At 36.4% G+C, this 20001-nt stretch overlaps 1 protein-coding gene across 2 annotated transcripts; it reads left to right on the top strand.

Moving 5' to 3' along the window:
* The first annotated feature begins 203 nt into the window (after positions 1–203).
* On the top strand, positions 204–15173 carry rcbtb2 (regulator of chromosome condensation (RCC1) and BTB (POZ) domain containing protein 2). Of its 2 annotated transcripts, none has more exons than XM_008426368.2 (12): positions 204–391; positions 1530–1669; positions 2447–2597; positions 3944–4110; positions 4205–4363; positions 5047–5154; positions 5236–5378; positions 6184–6374; positions 7434–7560; positions 10443–10582; positions 12262–12392; positions 12491–15173. In XM_008426368.2, exons 2-12 carry the CDS (start codon positions 1544–1546, stop codon positions 12629–12631), a joined length of 1584 nt encoding a protein of 527 aa, XP_008424590.1. In that variant the 5' UTR covers positions 204–391; positions 1530–1543; the 3' UTR covers positions 12632–15173. The 2 variants fall into 2 exon arrangements, with proteins under 2 accessions (XP_008424590.1, XP_008424591.1); XM_008426369.1 differs by lacking the exon at positions 204–391 and adding an exon at positions 1797–1978 and having other exon boundaries at positions 1577–1669.
* The last annotated feature ends 4828 nt before the right edge of the window (positions 15174–20001 follow it).

Genomic DNA, 20001 nt, shown 5'->3' with positions numbered 1-20001 from the left:
TGCCACTACTGTCACATATGTTTTTTTCATGAAGACTTAAATAAGTTAACAGCTGTTAATATTTTTAACTTATGTTACTACTGTAAAGTAGAAAATAGGGAAATCAGTGCATAGATGAACAAGAGATCATTTGTTGTGCAACCGTATGAATGTTCAGCAGCCTCGTTGCAGTCGAAGTTCCTGTCTCCGAGTTTCCGTGAAGCCACCATCAGGCGACAGGAAGTAAACTGTTGGACTGCTTTGCTTTTCTTCAGGACGTTGATGTAGCCACCAAAGCTAGCTATGACAACCAACAGCCGCTGCCAATATGATTCCCTCTGCAATATTTAAGTTTTCCTTTTGATAAGAAAACTACTTTAAAGAGGAAACAGTAGCTGGAACAACTGTCAAGGTAACGTCAACAGTTTAAACCCCCCCGTAACTACGGGACTCTTTATGCTAAGCTCTGTGGTGTTTTGGTGCAAACTTTATTGTTGCTAGCTTGTTTGATGGAGTGTCTTTATTTGTATGTTTTTAGTATATGAAGTGATGGCAAACCTTTTGCTTAGTGCCATGGGTGATGTCTGAATTTATGCTAAATGCTGTTTGAAATGATTACTAATGAGGCGACAGCAGAACGATTCCTATTATTCATTAAAACGTCCTTGTTAGGATGTTTGAAGAACTTTGTTTTGGCGTTGAACATTGCTTGATCAGCCTCATTCTACTGTATGCTTTTCACTGACAGCAATGTACTATTATGTTGTAGTCATTTGTTAATACTTTTGAAACATTCAATAACACACTTTCAACTACTGAGACTGGAACTAGTTTTAATAAGCAGGGATGCTACTCACTGACACATTGCTGATATTAATCGTTTTTGTCAGTTGAGTTTATTTTCTTACAAAGAAAATAAACTAAAAGCCATAGCATTTTTTATTTCATCCATCGATCCATCCAGATCAGAGAATGATTATCCATCCATCCATCCATCCATCCATCCATCCATCCATCCATCCATCCATCCATGCATCCATCCATCAAACCTTAATCTTAAAAAAGGTTATTTAATGAGTAAATATAATAACTCAGACATTGATCACAATGTTCTCACCGTCTTAGTGGAATGCAAACTTAACTCAGCAGTGGTGTGAAACAAAGTTATCTTGTAGTTAATTGTAGATGGAAGACAGGATTTGTAGAAAACTGATATTAGCATGATTTAAAAAACTGGCTGATCAGTCATTGTGCTCTCTTTTTTTCACCTCCCAAAGTACTGTTCTATTACACAAGTATCCAGATGAGTATTTTTGATCCACGGAAATGCTTGTATTTTAAATGGTAGTTATCTGCTATGTTGTTCAGGAAGTCAGAGAAATGCATTGGAGTGGTACATATACTGAAATGGAGAGGGTATAGAATGTACTCCAGGTTTTATGTACAAGTAAGAGGGTGACAGCTTTTTTTCTGAATAATTGAAATCATGAAAAACGATAAGGACCATAATTACCTAAATGCTCTGTTTTCTCTGTGTTATCTTGTCACAGCTCTGCTGAGTAGCATGCTGGACGTGGGGAAGTGGCCAGTGTTTGCACTCCTTCCTCCTGAGGAACTACGGCTTATCCGCCAGGCTTGTGTCTTCGGTAGTGCTGCTAATGAAGCTCTCTATGTTACTGTTAATGATGAGGTAAGGCTCCGGCTTTAAGCAAAGGCACCTTAATCCTGCTGTTTGGACGGAGGTGTGCTGGCCTGACTTGATAGACCTAACCTACTTTGAGGATATTGATTTGATCGTTTCTTTTTCGTGTCAACAGAAGGGGAAAAACAATGCTTTAGGATCTTGATTCTCAGGTTGAGACGAGGGGCAGTTCTCGGCAGAGAGATAAGCAGATAGAATGAGACTATCTTTAGCCATATTGGCCTAATACCCCAGCATGCTCTATATTTAACCATCTGTGCATCCATGTTTGTTCATTCCTACAAGTGGACTAAACAGGTAACAGTTTCAAGCAAGCAGACATTTGTCCTGTCAATGGTAATATTTCTTTGGTGGCAGGTTTATATTATTATTATTCCCTAGTAAACATGCCCCATAAATGTTATTGGGTATAGTAATAATAATAATAATAATAATAATAATAATAATAATAATAATAATAATGATAAATAGTAATAATAATAAAATAATAATAGTAATGCAAAGATGCAAAAATATTATGATAAGGATATTATGATAATTTTACTGTAGCTGTAGGACATAACAACACCAACAACCGTAACAACAACAATAATAATAGGTTTTTATTTGAATTAAATACTTATTGATTCTTATTGCATACAAAAAAAAATAATTTCAAGATCAAAGACCTTTCAGTCTCAGTCAGTATTATAGTAGTAATATGTGGCATATATGTACAATTTCTTTGCATCAGCATGACTTTGCTGTGATGTTTGGTGTTTGCAGGTCTTTGCCTTAGGCACCAACTGTAGTGGCTGCTTAGGCCTTGGAGACCTTCAAAGCACTATTGAGCCGCGCAGGATTGATATCTTGTGCGGAAAGAAGATTGTGTCCCTGAGCTATGGTACAGGACCGCATGTGGTTATCGCCACTGCAGGTAATCAGTTCGCAACACAATACTTCAGAAAATCTTTATGTGACCTCCAGGTGAAATTGTAACGGCAGGTAGAGGAATGGAAGCCAAAACAAATAACAACACATGTTTTCACAGTGACGTGCAAAAGTATTCATATTGATATTTGTCAAATTTTTGCTGCAGTGATTATTTGTGAAGTGAAATGGCATTTTCAAGTCTTGTGGATGTGTCTCTACCAACTTAGAACATTTAGAGATTGATTTGTTTTAACCACTCTTCTTTGCCAAATTTTGGTCAAACTCATTCAGATTGCTTTGTATGTTTGTAAATGGTATGTTTCAATCTTGCCACTGATTCTCAGTTGGTTTGATTTCTGGACTTTGATCCGGACTATTCCAACACAGAAGCATGACTTCACATAAATCTTTTTCATTGTATCTTATGGAGTTTATGTTAAAGGATGTTCAGTCCAGCAGTCTTAGCGTGATGCTCAGGATGAGCACTGCAGGTATCACGGTCGGACAGCAGAGAAGCGGCAGGGTTAAAGCCCCAGACATGTATTTTTTTGCAGGTTTACTTTGACCAGATTTCTTGTACTGCTGAAGAAATTTCTTGTTTAAGCATAACATAGAACTGCCACCACCAGGTTTCACCATGGGAATTATGTTTAGAGCAATGTGCTGTGCATTTAGCATCGTATGGCTTTCTTTCAATGATGACTTTCTTGCCTGTCTCCCATAATCATAATAAAGGATTCTTAATACAAAATGCACATCACAGTTCTCACATTTTTTATCAGTTAAAAAATGAGAAATACAAAAATGGTGTGACTTGTGTTTCAGTTCACAAGTTTGCACTTCTTGTATTTACCCATCATGTAAAAGTCCAATAAAATACATTAAAGTTAATATTTGTAGTGTGAGAAGATACAATGAGAGTCGTGGGGTATGAATAGTTTAACATTGCATTGTTTGTACTACCAATTCCATCTAAATGTTTAAAATTTATAACTATATTAAGGTGCAGTTATTTATTAAGCCAAATTAAATCACATTGAAATAGTTAATTTTGTTTTTTCATTTAAAGTAACATTAATTTCAATTACAAGACAAGATTGTTGTGTGTATATTTGTATGTGTTTTTCTTTTATTCTCGCGATTTGTTATTCTCTATGAAAAGTGTCTTAAACTTCTCTTTCTAGCTAATGGGTTTCGAGCTCTGTTAATCTGATTTTATCGGCTGCATATGTTGGGTACACTGCCAGACCTCAGCTATACATCATTTGACTTGGATTACTTCTTATCTTGTGTTTATAAAATATTAACCACTTTGACAACATAAATACAAGTTTTCCTGCTGCTATGTAGATGGGGAGGTGTTTGCCTGGGGTCACAATGGCTACAGTCAGCTGGGAAATGGGACCACCAACCATGGTCTGACCCCTGCCCTGGTCTCCACCAACCTCATCAGCAAGAGGGTGACAGAAGTGGCCTGTGGCTCCCACCACACCATCGCTCTCACAAGTGATGGAGAGGTAAGTCTTCCCTTCTTGTCTGCTCACTTGTCGTTGTCCATCTTTAGCCTGTATTTTTTTGGGACTGTGAACTTTTTTTTTCATCTGTGACCAGGTGTATGCGTGGGGCTACAACAACTCGGGCCAAGTAGGATCTGGGTCGACTGCCAATCAACCAACACCGCGTCGGGTTAGCAGCTGTCTGCAGAACAAAGTGGTGGTCAACATAGCCTGTGGCCAGCTCTGCTCGATGGCCGTCCTGGATAATGGAGAGGTACCATTATGTGCTGCTTTTATATGAGAATAACACCTTCACACTAGTGTGTCCTATGTATTGATACCTCATAAACCACAAACTTAAAGTTGTGTTGTTGTAATTTCATGTAACAGACCAACTAAACTGTAAAGTGGTAGTGTATAATCACATTTTTCTTTGTTTTGGGGTTGTATATGTGCCAGCTGTTGACGTGTAAACATTAGGGATGGACCAATAAATCATCCAACCAATAATATCGGACCAGATTTTCTCAATTTTGGGTGGTTTGCGATTGGCTGATACTCATATGATTTATTTATTTATTCTTTGGTTTTGAAGCATTGAGAAGATTACAAGAGTTTATTATCACCTCTAGTTCACAGTTCCCGTCTGTGATCAATTACACAATTTCTTCCCTTTACCATTTCCATTTATATCAACAAAACAAAACAAAAAAGGAACATGAACACAAAGGGGAAATAAGGGGGTACTATTCTGAAAAGTTGTTACTTTTATGTACATAACTATAAGGAAATTATATATCTAGTAGACTCATTCTGAAAGATAAACCAGTGCTTTTTGCCATTTCTTTAAAATCAATCCAATATTCTTGCCTGTTCTGTTTGACCATCATTTCTACAGTATTTTACAATATGGTTTTGAGATTATTTTATAATACACCTCATATGTGTGTTCTGTAGATTTACGGTTGGGGCTACAACTGCAATGGGCAGCTGGGTTTGGGAAACAATGGAAATCAGCAGACTCCATGCAGGATCGCTGCTCTGCAAGGTGTCAACATTGTGCAGGTAAGAATCCACAGTGTCAAAAACTTTCATAAAACTATTTTTTATATTTTTCATGAATGTATTGTTCACTTCCAAATGTAGGTGGCATGTGGATATGCACACACGTTGGCACTTACGGATGAGGGATTTGTTTATGCGTGGGGAGCCAACTCCTATGGACAGCTGGGCACAGGCAATAAAAGTAACCAAGCGCTCCCCATCCTAATAAATACAGACAAGGAAAGGTTAGTAAATTGTTTGCACTGTGTTGTAAAGCAATCAGATCAGCTTACTGGAGCCTCCATATCAATGAGGGTCAATGACTCCAAGCAAATTATTTTTACCTGTAAAATTATCCTTATAGTGCCTTGCGGAAGTATCCATACCCACTGAAATTTGTAACATTTTGTCATGTTATAAAAACAAAAATCAAAGTGTCCCAATGGAGTTTTATGCAGTAGACAAAAACTATGTTGTCTGTAATTGTGATAACACAAAATCAAATCAAATTAAGTCTGAAAAGCGTGGCATGCAATTCCATGAATTTGAATTCAGCCCTCTTTAAATAAATAGAATCCAGAAATTTGTGTCGTCAAACCCACCAAGATATGACCGTCCACATAAATGGCCAGACAAGGAGGGAATTAATAACAGAAGCAATCAAGGTGTCCATTGTTTACTCTGATGCAGCTGCAGACATCCCCAGCCCAAGTGGGAGAATTTGTCGACAAGATGGTCATTAACTGGATGTTCAAAAAAATCTGACTTCTGCGAAAGATATAGTAGCATGAACTTTCTGGGCTTTATGAAAAATTGCGATGGATTATGAACATATAACATTCCTAATGTTTAAAAACCGCAAATTGTTTTATTTTCATGTCACAGCGCATGAAATTCCAATGAAAATATTAGAGCCTGTGACTATAATGCAAGAAAAAAAAAAAAAGTACATTTAAAGTATGTGAGCACTTTTGCAGGGCACTGTAGCTTAGACTTGTTCTCTTTATGTTAGAAGGTTGAATTGGGTGTGAATTGAGATTTTCTGCCCAGGATGGTGGAGGTAGCTGCCTGTCACACCAGCCACACGTCAGCTGCTAAGACGCAGAGCGGACAGGTTCTGATGTGGGGTCAGTGTCGAGGTCAGGCCGTGTCCAGCCCCCATCTTACCCACTTCAGCAGCACTGATGACGTGTTTGCCTGCTTCGCCACGCCAGCTGTCACGTGGCACCTTCTCTCTGTGGGTAAGATTCGTGCAGAAACAGAACGATTGTTAAAAAAAGAGGCTCCCAGATGTCCACAGTTCTTAATAATTCAGGGATTTAGCTGAATACTTAAAATTGTTCTCATTGCCATATTTCCCCTCTTGACCTTTTTAGAAGAAGGGGTCTGTCGGGTACTAGTACTCCTCAATAATTAAGGGATATTTGTTGAATACTTCAAATTGCTGCCATAGTTATCTTTAACCTTTGACCTGTTAGAGATACTCATTCAGGAGGCACATGTTTTTGTGTCATAAGTACAAATTCCTGGAAGTGGCCTAAGAAATAAACAGGAAATCCTGTTTCCTGACTGTGTCAAGCAAGTGTTTATGAACTCTGTTTTCAACAGTGTTACTTTCAGTTTACGGCCCATTTTGTCAAGCTTATGGCACCCAACTGTTAAATTACAAATACACTCTCATGTGTGCAGCGTTTACTATTATTTTCATGTGCAGTTTTTATTTTATTACCCATTCAGTCCCAATGTTGTGTGCAAGCCCTTACAAATAAATTCATAGTTTACAGCAGAATAATTTCAATCAGAATTTATTTTTTAGAAAAAATAATTGACTTAATATTACAATTAATATAAGTTATAATAACAATTATAACTGATGAAAAATGGAAATTTGTGCATTTTAAGTTAATCACAATCACAGAAATGTTTTTGTTAGCCATAACTTCCTGTTTTGAAAGACATCGGCTTCATGTTACACTAGAGTCTGTTTATCCCATTCTTCAAAAAGGAAAGATGGGAAAACATTGTACTAAAGGTGTTTCAGTAAATAGCTTCTGGCCCAAACGGACCCGGTTTTAACTTCCAAAATCTAGAACTGTGAGAAACGGTCCTGGACAAGAACCCATATTTTATTTTGCCTTCACTCAAAATGAGCAACATGGGAGAGAAGATTTAAAAACTTTTTTGAAAGCTTACTGTTGGAGAATCATAGATAATTCTGGCAGTGTGTAGTCACCAAGTTAGATGGGACTTTAAAATACAGATAAAAACATTGAAGATAACCAGTGGTTTTTTTTCCCCAGATGGAGATGACTACTTAACAGTTGCCCAGTCTTTGAAGAAGGAGTTTGACAGTCCAGATATTTCTGACCTTAAGTTCTTAGTTGACGGGAAGTGCATCTATGTTCACAAAGCTCTTCTGAAGATCAGGTAGGAAAAATTAAACAGTCGTTTGATTAATGGTTGCTTTGTTTTCACACGTTTTGCAAACTGACATGAACTCTTTTGATTCAAAATTTAGACAAATTTACTACAATTTACAAGTAGTCTAGAGTGTGTTGTTTGGTGAGAAGTGCTATAGCTGGAGAGTTTATGAATCAAATATCGTCAGCAATTTGTTTCCTGTTGTCCTCTGTGTTCAGGTATTTGTTCTTGTCACATGAGGGTTCAGATGTTTTCTTCTTGTTAGAAATGTTGTTGGATATTACTGATTGTTAGATAATTCTACATAGCAAAAAAAGCAGAGGACACATTCTATAAAAACAAATTGAGCATGAACTCCTATACTTGAACGGTATTTGCTGGACAGTGTTCCCTCTGAGTAAAAGGGAAGCGGAGAGCAGCCTATTGTTTCCCGTGTTTCTTTTTATAACCACACTTGAAAAACACAGTGTGTGCATTCCAGTCCCTTGCTCTTTTGCACTGTCAGGAGGAAGGAGCCGGACTGTCTGCACAGTCAACAAAGTGCACACTCTCGCACAAATAATGCCTGGGGCGCAAAACCTCTACTTTGACCATATCTCATGCTAACATGTTAAAGACACTTTAGAGACGAGGAGTTTGTTGATTGTTCTCCTGTGTCCCTGGGAAGCAATGACAGCAGCTGTGTTTATGACTACAGATGCTGATAGCGAAGGGGGCAGCTAAGAGACAAAAAAGTGTCTAAAGTATCATAACAGATTGAAAAATATAGCGAGTTATTTCATCCAAAGATGTCATGCTAAGAGTGCACCGATTGCAGCTTTCTGGTTACCAATTTTTAAAAAGCCTGACCTACTGATTCCAATTTTGTCCAATAGCATTTTTTTGTTGCTAAATATAGCGACAAAATCGCTAAGTTGGCAACAGTGGGGTGGCTATTGTTTGGTCGGTCAGTCAGCCATCTAAACACAGCAAAACAAAATGGTAGAGTGGCTGATTTTCAGACTTTTGCAGAGATGGATAAGATCAGTTTTTTATGTAAGTATTGGCCGATCTCCCAGATTTATGGACATCGGGTCAGTTTATTAGTCAGTCCACTTTTTGGTGAACCCCTACTTTCTACATTCTTTGAAAATACAAAGACACAAACAATTCTAAAGGAAAACTTACTTTGCATGCTCTTCATCATGCATACTAAATAGATCATTTTTCTCAGATCTCAGGTTTATGAACTCTCTATATACCTTTGCAAAGACAGCTGTGTAAACCAAAAAAATCATCACACATTCAAAACCAAACAGTAAATGTACCATTGATGGCATGTTTGCCATAACAGTGCATATGATGGAAAGTGAAATGATGTGTCCACCTGCTACACAGGGGCAATCTGTTGCTGTGAATTGTAGAAATTATTTCCTGAAGTATGTTCTTTATGACGGCGGCGATGTTGGATCGAGCCCGGCTGTCCCTGTTGTGCGTCATGGAGCAGATGTGACGGATTGTTTGTTTGGTAATGTCACGTTCCTTCCTGGCACAGACGTCTCCAGGCTGAATCCCGTTATTCTTCCAGGTTTATGAGAGAAGTTATTGACACTGCTGCTGCTCCCCCAACAGACCAAAGCTCAGAATATACTGAATATAGTTTCTGTCTGAGATATGAGAACGATTTCCACCATTTTACATCAAACATGAGAGGATCTGTTATCTGTTGGCTCATTTGATTCTCGCACATGGCTTGAGTTTTGATCCCCCAGTCAGGCGTTATTCAGCATAGCTCAAAGCACATCTCATGCTATTTTGATATTATTGATTTGTTTCATCGCATCAATAGGTAACATAAGCAATAAAAGAATATGCTTTCAATATTTTTGTGCATATTATTAATTTATCCATTCATTAAACTTGATCAGTTTATTAGGCACAGAATGGATTAAAATCCCGGAGCAAACTGTTTTTTTTTTAGTTTTTTTTTTTACTGTTTTAATTAAGAGAAAACTCCAGGTTCTGAACCAATTAGGCATTACTTGGAGCTTTAAAAGTGACGAATCGTGCTGGGATGAAGGGTTATGTCTCCAAATCGCTTTTTAACTGAGTATTTGAAGATAAAACCCCCCTAAAAAACAGACTGATGTAACAAATGTTTCAGATTCTGAAATTACTAGGTGTGTCTCGACATTTATATTGCCAGTCTATAGTTTTATCGCAGCAAGACAAACAGTTGTACACGATTGCATCCAGTTAATTTGTCTTCAAAAAAGTGAAGTGTTTTGTTTTTAGTGTGGTGTAGTGTCTGTGTGCTTGCTTGCCACTTCCTCCTTGCTTTTTCACAGAGGATGTTATCACGGTCCACTTGCTGTCTTATCATGCTTGCTGCATTTGACTAAATCTAAGCAGACTATTTCTCTTGATGCAATTCTCAAATAGTCCAGATATTTTTTTTCCTTTCGTTAAACCAAAACTAAAGAGTTTCAGTCACTGAAACTATGTAGAATCATTCACTTTGGGTGTGGCATGCTTTCCTGTTTTACGTTTTAGCTGTCTTTCCTTAATTTTCTGCATCTTCAGTCTCATCTCATTTCTATCTTTGCTACTATAACTCCTCCAGTACTCCCATGTTTTTTTCCATCGGATTCAACCTTGTTGTCCTTTAGGCTTCTGAATGCCTCGCGCCCAGCTGTGATCCCTTTTGTATTTGGTCTTTTGAAGTCTAGGAATTGGTTTGATCTTGAGGCACGCTGGAATCTTGTGAATAATCAGACTGAGCATTGACTCATGAACAGCAGCTATGTTTATGTAATTTGTAACAGATAAGCAAACAAATGCTCGGTTACTGCTCTTGTTATCTTTCTTCCTGTCATAACAGCAGTCTGTTCTTCTTTCCCCCTCTTTAGGTGTGAGCATTTCCGTACTTTGTTGAACGAAACAGATGAAGATGTTATAGAAATTCACCAGTTCTCATATTTAGTGTACAGAGCCTTCCTGGAGTATCTCTATACAGACAATATTAACCTGCCACCAGAGGATGCTATTGGTAAGCATAAACTTAGACAGATGTGGTTTAATACCAGATTGTGATGATATATACACCTCTTGAATTCATTTAGATTTTGCCACCTTGAAACCACAAACTCTTTGTGTTTCATGTCGGTTGTAAATTAAGAACTAGAAGACTGTAGCGTGTGAATCTCGAGCTTCATGTGGCTTCATAGGCCCTCCACACGAGTTTTATTAACATTAGTCAAAAATGAAATTGAAATGAGCAAAATAACATGTTTTTCATTGCATGTTTCTGAGCAATATTTGCTTGTTTTTGCATTAGAATCACAATAGTATAAAAGAAATTTTAAGAGCTGGCATATAGTGTTTTTGATAAATTTTCTTTAGGTTCCGTTACAAAATAAAATTATATATATATTATGTAATATATATATAATTTAATATATATATATAAAAAATAATTTTTATATTATAAAAATGGTAAGTAATTACATTTTTAGAAGTTATGTGCACACTGCCGCTAATCTTGTTTTGTGCTTTAGCATTTCTGCTAACTTTGAAAATATTTAGTGCACTTAGCTTTTTTCTTATATAATTTTTACTGATAAATTCTGAAGCACTAATTTAGTTGGGCTTTCAGTTGAATAAAGTTTTTTATCTGTGTTGAAGTTGTGGTTATTGACTCTTTAGGATTTTGAAATAGGTGAAGACTGCTTAGGCAGCAGTTATGTTTCGTCTCCTCACATTCTTTCCCTTCCCCCAAACCTCCACCCATCACTGCCCCGATAACTTTATTCCAAACAAGAAAAAATACAGGAACAAAATTGAGCTCTTCTGCATTAGCTTCCACTAAATATCTTGTTGGTGTAGCACTTTAAATCAAATTAAGATCAAATCAAATTTTATTGGTATAGAACATTTCAGCAACAAGGTATTTCAGACTGCTTTACATCATAAAAACACAAAAATATAAAGTCATGGAACACACAGTCAACAATAGAAACATTACATCCTGCTAATGCAGCTTTAGCATTAGTGAAACTAATGTTTATGATTAGTGCTTCAGGGTTAGCGCAACTGACGTTTTAGTTAGCACAGACTGTTGTATTCAAACTTTTATTTTTTCTTTGTAGTTATGATGATTTTCTGCTAACAGCTAATGAAAACACAACAGTTAAGATTTAGAATAAAACCATAAAAACATTTTTAACATGGAACTGTGGTTTTAGGGAAATGTATGTTTAATGCTTGTTTGTTTTTAAGCCAAAAGTCAGTTTTCCGCTAAACAGCTGTAGTTATTCAGAGATTAAATTACACACAGGTGGAGACGGCAAGTCTGTCTGTTGATCCTTGATGCAGCTGTCAGGGTCTGATTCCTGACCTTGAAACCTTTGATATTTGCCCCCTTTGCTTTCTGCTCATTTCCTGTGAATTGCGCCACAAAATCTGGCTTAAAAAGTTATACACATCTGGATGTTATGTACTAATTAAGAAACTTCTAAAGGGCATTGTGGACTTTAATTAGTATATCGTAGTAAATAGGGCTACATTAATTTTCTTCTATTTCACAATTAGTCACTGCTTATACATATTCAAAGATAAACATAAATCCCTGTAAAATTCACAAAATTGTCAAGGGTGTCATAAAATTTCTTAAACAGAAGTAGCTGTAAATATACTCAGATGCAGTGGATTCGTTTCTTCTGTTTGCAGGGTTGCTCGACTTGGCAACGTTTTACCGAGAGACGAGGCTCAAAAGATTGTGTCAGGAAACTATCAAGCGGGGCATTTCTGAAGAGAACGCCATCACTCTGCTTTCTGCCGCCGTCAAGTATGAGGCTCGGGTAAGATCACTGCAGTGCGTTGGCAGGGGGGTCCTGCACAGTAGCCTCTAGTCACTCATACTCCTCAGCACTCACCACATAGCCCTCTTCGTTTTTAGGACCTGGAGGAGTTCTGCTTCAAGTTTTGTGTCAACCATCTAACGGCTGTCACTCAGACCCAGGCTTTTGCAGACATGGATCATGACCTGCTCAAGAACTTCATTAGTAAGGCAAGCCGCTACGGGGCCTTCAAAAACTAAGGCGCCCCTGCAGCGATGGATTCTTGACAATATGTTTTAATTCTGCAAAAGGAGAGCCGACCAAAGTAAACACTGAGCTGTTCAGCTCTGCAAAGACTTGTTACTGGGGATGTAAACACTGAAGAGGCGAGTGGTTTCGGGTGGCAGTGGCTATCTGATCCTGCCGTGTTACTACTCTAAGCCTTGTCCAAACATGGTGAAGTGGCGCAGAAGCATTGGGTTACTCTACTAATCCGGCCTTAACATGAAGAAGTACAGCAGAGGTTGCAGTTTGTCAGACTTGGATTACTAAGAACAAGCTTAACTGCGCCTCCATCTGCCTGGTTTAAAGCAGACATACAGCAAACATACAAATGGATACCTGTTGCTTAAAATGTTGTATGGTTATTTACATTTATTCCTATAAAGGATCAGTTTAAGGACTTTTAATTGCAAACTTCCAAATTCCACTGGAAGCTCCGACTGAACTATAAAGCAATCAGCAAAAAATAAATCAGCCCTTCTTATTCTGCTGCAACCTACATGTCAATCAGTCAATATCTATCAGAGAGACGTGTGTATATACTGTAAATATGTTTTCTGTTTTTACATTAATGTAAAACAAAAGAAGACACGTGTGGTGATTAGAAATGGTTCCATCATATTGGGTGATCCAGTGGAAAGCTTCATACTCTGTTGTTTACAGAATCTAAGCTTATGAAGAGCAGAACGTAGTGCAGAGTTGATACGTTATCAACTCTGCAGTGATTGGTCTTGAAGAACCAATCACTGCTCTGAAATAAATTACTAAAAAGTTAATTATCATAAAACTTAGATTTTTTTTTCATATACCTTATGTTATTTGGATGCCTTGGTTCTCGTAAATATGAAAAGTGAGAATTTTGCAAAACGTCTGAACTGTTCTGCTTACAATGCCCTGCAAAGTATTTAGCAACTCTATAGCTATTGGCATCTCTGTTAAAGATGTGTTCAAAACTCTCGAATGGAAGGATTGTTAACATGGAGAAACTGTGATTACATTCTTTGTTGTGGTTGTCTAACCATAAGCTTTGAAATGTGTTTTTCTCCTTCCTTCCTTACTGTTGGTTCTGTCTGCATCCACCCTTGTTTGTATGTTGAAGTTGTTTTAAACTTTTTGGGAGGTTATCTATTGTCCTGTTGCCATTTTCTGATATGAGCACATACCTAACTTCAATGAAACATTCTTTTGTTTTCCCCACTTTAAAGACCGACTTTGGAAAAAGAAAAGAGCATGAACAAAACAGTAAGTTAATAATTACTGATTTAGCTACTTAACAACCAAAACATTTTGGAATTGTAGCTATGACAATAACAACTGATTATTATTATTTTTTTTTTGTCTTTTGGTATCTGATTTCCATTTTCTGACCCAACTTTACAAAAAGCTTCACAGACACTAAGTAGATTTCAATTTTATTTAAGAATTATAAAATAATTTATAACAGCATTCAATAGTTGTTCTAACTCACTTTTTTCAAGCAGAGGTTATGTCACACTGTATGTGGGAAAGCCCTTGCGGTGCACTGCTGAACCTCTCTTTTTTTGCGCAGAACGTCTTGCTGTCGCTCACTCTTTCGTAGCCTGAAGGAACTGCAGACATTTCTTGACAAGTTGTAGCAAATACTACCTTTTACATTTCCGCTTCCTCAGATTTATATTTTAAACACAATCCTGTTTTTGAAAATAGCTAAGTTTGAGCATTCTTTTTATATCAACAGCGTCCCACACAGAAAAGGTTTTATTGCCTGGACCTGACATCTGGTGCTTCCAGTTATCTGAAAAGTAACACATTTTTCTTCCCATTTCTGGCTGGTCAGAGACGATCAAGTTGAAAATCGTCTATCAGTTTCCTGCCAATTACTTGCTAGAGCTCCATTAGATTTTCTTCTTTTTCTCAAAATCAGAAACCCAAAAGCAACACATATATTGCATCTTCATCCTGGGTGACAGTAATTGTAGAGGATGCTATATGCTTGACATCCCCAATTCAAAACGGTTTGTATGGTAATTTCACATTTAATGAACAGTTTTACCACATTTCTTATTGTTTACTAATTCATGCCATCAGAACATGTAACAATTGTTGTGCAATTGTTAACTAACACTTGGCCAGAATGGAAAAGAAATTTATTTTTTTTTAAATGCAAAAATGTACTTTTAATGTGCTTTATATGATGTGAACTGTGCAGCTGGAAATTGTGCTTTACTCACAACAAACATGACAAAATCCATGTTTACTGTTGCTGTGTGGATGAAGTTAAATAGAATTTTCTTTTGGTATGTTTACACAGATTTGTTTTTTTATTATTATTATTAATGTTATTGTTAAATCATTGTCAGCAGGTGTTTTTTTACAGTAATATATCCTCTTACATCACCTTATGGTATTAGGTACTGGTGGTATTGTTTCAATAGGCAGTTTATATTGTTTAGAAAAAATTGGATAAAATATCAGCTTGCTTGTATGATTGATGCCGATAATGTCTGATAGACATGCTGAAATAAATAACATAATCATAAATTACTGTTCTTTTCTTACTGCAGAGCACTCCATCCTCGTATGAGTTTTAATACAAACATTAAAAATTTCGAGTTTCTTTTGCTGCGTTTAGGATCATTCAGTGCTGAGACGTTCATTATCAAGAGTGTGCCAGTATATTTATCCAGTACCACACACTAAAAAGCGGCCTCATACCATGATGCTTCCATCTTTAAACTTTACTGTGGTTATAGGTTGATATGAAATGCTGCAACATTTCTACTTCATAGGTGTGCAGTGACATCCACACAGAGCAGTTTTTTGTCTCCCCTAACCAGAACATAATTTCCCAGGGTTTGATGGGATTACACCCATTTCTGGGAGACTGACTTTCTGTAACATTCCTTCCTGTTTTAATAAAGGTGACAGAACAGCATGTTTCTTTCAAATTCCATCTCCTGTTACTATTTGTAGTAACTTTCAGGAAATGGGAAGTACAGGATGGGTTTTACCCAGACAATAATTTGCATACATTCTTTTGATATGAGTGACATTGTCTCTAAATGCACACTTTGAATGTGATCTGTCAGTGAAGAGAGAGATTGTTTGATTTGTAATCTGGTTTCATGTGCACATTTTCTTTTAGAAGGGTTCAATCAGTTGGATGTAAAACTTTTAACTTGAACCATTTTTGACACATTTATGCCCGAGTGATATTCAGAGAAACGTGCAGATACACCGTACTACATCTGCAGAAAAAGAAAGAATGCACAAGTGTACACATTTGATGACTCTTAACTGAATACTCCAGCAAAATAAACTTTTTGTTAGAATCAGCATTCTTTTTCTTCAGCAGTGGAGTCTTGTGCAGTGAATGCACATGCAGACAATGGCTCTAAATGGATTTCCTTTGTTATTTTCTAAATTTCTTTAAAACTTATATTCTCTATCAAATTAATGGACACAATTTTACTTTTTGTATTATTTGCATCTGTGGATTATAATGATGTAAATAATTATTATTTGCATCATTATACATGATTGAAATTTCAGTATAAATACAGTACACTTATTGAAACCCGGTTTGATTGGAACATGAAAGGATGCTCTTTGAACAACAACAAAAATGCAGCAAGACCTTGTTTGCCCATAACAAGCTGAACTGAATGTTCAGTTTGTATGAGTGGTGTTGTCATTTATGACGGAAGTGGTTACAGTGATCTAACTTGTCACGTGTTGTAACAACCTGGCACATGCATACACTCTCACATTGTGCAAGATTTTTTCTGGAACAGCAATGTTTTGCAAGTCTGCCTGCAGACTTTCTGGTGTGTGCTGAGAAGTGTCTGGTCATCAACTAGCTTTGTAATGCTTTAATTCCATCCTGGTTATAAAAATGTTGAAATATGGAGATTAGGTCATCGAACAGTGAGCTGGAATTCTTTGTACCTTTTCCAGATGGAAATTCTCACATTTTTCTAGTGAGCCTTAACACATAGTAGGGAATGTTTGGGTGTTGCTTTATTCAAACGGCCATTCCCAAAACAATTGACTCATCTACTAACAGGAATCAGGAATCGCTTTTCTCCATGCATTTAAGAGTGAAAACCTAATACTATGCATATTTAATTCCATATGTTTATCACATAAGTTTTCATTTTCTGCTCTATATTACATTTAAAGGACAAAATACATATTTTTAGGAACATAGTGAAAGCAACATAACAAAGACAAAAAATGTTTTTTCCCCTAAATAATCTTTAAAAAATATAAAGCCACTCTACCATTAATCAGCTTATCACATACCATTGCCAACAAGGAAGTTCATCCAACAGCTGCCTAACTGTAACTGACACTCTTCCAGATCTTTATTCAAGTAGTCCAGTACAGTTTTTTTGTTGTTGTGACTTTTACACATTATGTCAGGTTAGATGTATATTACTGGAAATATCTGCAATAGAAAACATATCCGAAAAGTTCTAAAAATAAAAAAAGTGTGACCTCCATATGTATTCAACTCTTGACACTCTGGAATCCAGTGCAGTCAAGTGACTTAATTGTTACATACCTTATCTAGTGTGTAATTTATTCTCAGTACAGCTCTTCTGTGAAGGCCTCTATGGTTGCTTAGAGAACATTAGTAAACAAACAGCATCATGAAGACTAAGAAACACAGACAGGTCAGTTTAAAATACTGTGTTAGATAGATCAGCTAAAAAACATTATTCATAGCTTTGAGCCCAGTTCAAAACAGTGACATCATTTTAACCACTGTTAAATAAACTAAGGTAAGTTTATTTGTAGAACAAAGTTCTCTACTCTGATTTGTTGAGGGATTGCATTTGAGCATTTTGGCTTTACATGTAATATTGCATAGGAGGCAGAAACCCACCACTTCAAATCAGTGTGAACACAACATCGCCAAAAGGAAAAAATGGTGGGGGACAGAGAATCTTATTAATGTTAATCGGAAGATGGACATTAATAATGTTTTCTTTCAATCCTGAAATCTTGTTGAAACCTGTCGATCTTGCAGCAATATAATTCCCTTCAACAGAAAGACCAAGCTACATTGAATACTCAAAGCATGTTTGGTCTAGAGCCGAGTCTCATTCAGAACATTTGGCAAGACAGATACTGATGTTCACAGATACTCTGTATCAATCACTGAATTTGAGTGATTTTTGACAGACAAATTGGCAGAAAACTTCAGTTTCTGGATGCCTAAAGCTACTGCAGCTGCATCCAAATAGACTTGAAGCAGTAAGTGGAGCAAAAGGTTGCAAAGTGTCGAAAAACTAAACTCAAACTAACACCAAAAGGTGTAAAAGGTCATGGCTGTAAATAAAATTATTTATTACTTTTAAATCAAATAACAAATCATTTAATTTATAAATGATTTGTTATATTACTTTTTGAGAAAATTGCACATGAAGAAGTTAATGTCCTTGTTTATTTATTATTGCCTTTAATTCCGATGAAAACGTTATTTTTCTCATAAGTATGTCTTTGCAGATTAGTGTGTTCTGGGCAAAGGTAAAGCAGTGACACCTGTTTGGCACGCAATCTGTTGACGAACAAATAAAGATCTGTGTCAGTTCACACTCTCGGTTTGTGGCTCCCATGTGGTTTGCTCTTTTGCTTTAGCGATCTACAGCTAAACTGTTTGTCTTATTTGCATGGTATTTCCTTGATGATGCAGTACATTAATGTACAAAAGGTACATTAATGAACCTTTTGTAGTTGTGCTCTTGTAATGGAGAGACCTGAAGAAGAAACATTCAGAAGAACTTTCCAAACACAATCCTATACCCTGCATGCAGAATGTGGCTTTTTTCATTCTAGAAACAGATCTCGTAATTGTGGTGTCATGCTCGCTGAGGTTTTAGTTTGGAAGATATGTTTGTTTAGTTAAAAATAAATTTATTCTGATTAAAAAGGAAATCACATCAGACGAGGATTTTATAGGTTCAACTGTAGATGCAAACTCATCTATTCTTCATAAACATGTTCTTCCTCTCAAGCCCCTAAATGTTCACTGCATTTCTCTATTATATTTTATGTTAGTAGTCAAACTATGACTCATTTCTATTGCCATTTGCTTTTTTTTTTTTTTTTTTTTGAGAAAGTCAAAAGAAAAGTGGCATTGCATGTGAAGGAGGAGGGGTGATGCAAGTGTGTGGGCAGGTTTTCATTGTTGGAATAACCCAGACTTTGGTATTTTTTGATAAACACATCCTGGTGTTAAAAAAATATTTCCACAGACTTACGTTGGGTTTTTATAAGCAAATGTCACAACCACTTTCACTTTTAGAGAAGCTGTAGACAAAGATAACGTATGTCGTAATTCCATCTTATCAGTGCCAATGTCTCATCTGTCTCATGCAAGTATAAGAAATTCTCTGGTGAAACAAAATTCACCATAAAGTCTCTCCAATTGGTGTTGACATTTAAGACCAAAAAATACCAAAAAAATGTTTTTGGCCTTGAAATTGAGTGAAGTTTGCTCCTGTTTTTCTCTCTTGGAAGTAGTTTTATAAACTGTCCATCTTAATGAATGCAAGCTTTTTCTTGTTCTTGTTTTGAGAATTAACCGCTCTATTTCTAAATTAGACAAGAGTTTTACTGTTTTCATTTTAACTGCTCTATGTTTATCTTGTAAAAATATATTGGTACAAAAGTATCACAATATTATGTTTTTGCAGTAAAGAGCTTAAGCAGGCGTTTCTTCTGTAACTTAAAGAAGTGCACTGATGTTTGATAATTCCTGCACATATAGTAATGGTGAAAAGAGACTACAGATTTTTAGTATTTCGGACATAACACTTTGATCTGACTCCAACATTTACAAAACAATGTTTAAATTATGTGCTAAAAATTACACCGCACAATTTAATTTTCAAACTTGGACCACTTGGCATAACTTTAACTTATTATTGGCATAAACTAAGTAGAGCTATCCAAACTCCTCACTGCCCAGTGGTGAAGGGATGATTATCAGGGATAGTTTTGCAGCCACAAGGACTGAGCATTTTAAAGCAAATTCAGATTTGAGTCTGTGGATACAAAAATGACAACTTCAAAGTAAAAGGCTTGTTCTCCAGGAACTGAACAGCCTTTATCTAATCTAAATAGAGATAAAAATATATAATTTTTAAGAACATATTTGCATGATATTATTAATGTCCACTTTTAGCTACCATAGGGTACACAATTAACCTGTTGATATGGTAATGTTGCACATAGTACAAATAAGTTTTCTGTAATGTTTCTTAAAAAAGGAGCTATAGCTGAGAAGGATGTGAATCTTTCCTGTTAAAGGTGGCGCTTCAATATATCAACCATGGACATTTTAATGGAAACTAACGAT

Source organism: Poecilia reticulata, linkage group LG13, assembly GCF_000633615.1.
Source record: "Poecilia reticulata strain Guanapo linkage group LG13, Guppy_female_1.0+MT, whole genome shotgun sequence".
Classification (NCBI taxonomy): domain Eukaryota; kingdom Metazoa; phylum Chordata; class Actinopteri; order Cyprinodontiformes; family Poeciliidae; genus Poecilia; species Poecilia reticulata.
The sequence above is the reverse complement of the archived record's forward strand: the minus strand, read 5'-3'. Positions and strand labels throughout refer to the sequence as shown.

What these genes read in the sequence shown, in the direction of transcription:
- rcbtb2 (XM_008426368.2), top strand. Translation starts at nt 1,544, where the DNA reads ATGCTGGACGTGGGGAAGTGGCCAGTGTTTGCACTCCTTCCTCCTGAG. An exon ending in AAAGCTCTTCTGAAGATCAG is followed by an intron (nt 7,561 to 10,442) that starts GTAGGAAAAATT and finishes CCCCCTCTTTAG; the next exon opens with GTGTGAGCATTTCCGTACTT. An exon ending in CCGTCAAGTATGAGGCTCGG is followed by an intron (nt 12,393 to 12,490) that starts GTAAGATCACTG and finishes CTTCGTTTTTAG; the next exon opens with GACCTGGAGGAGTTCTGCTT.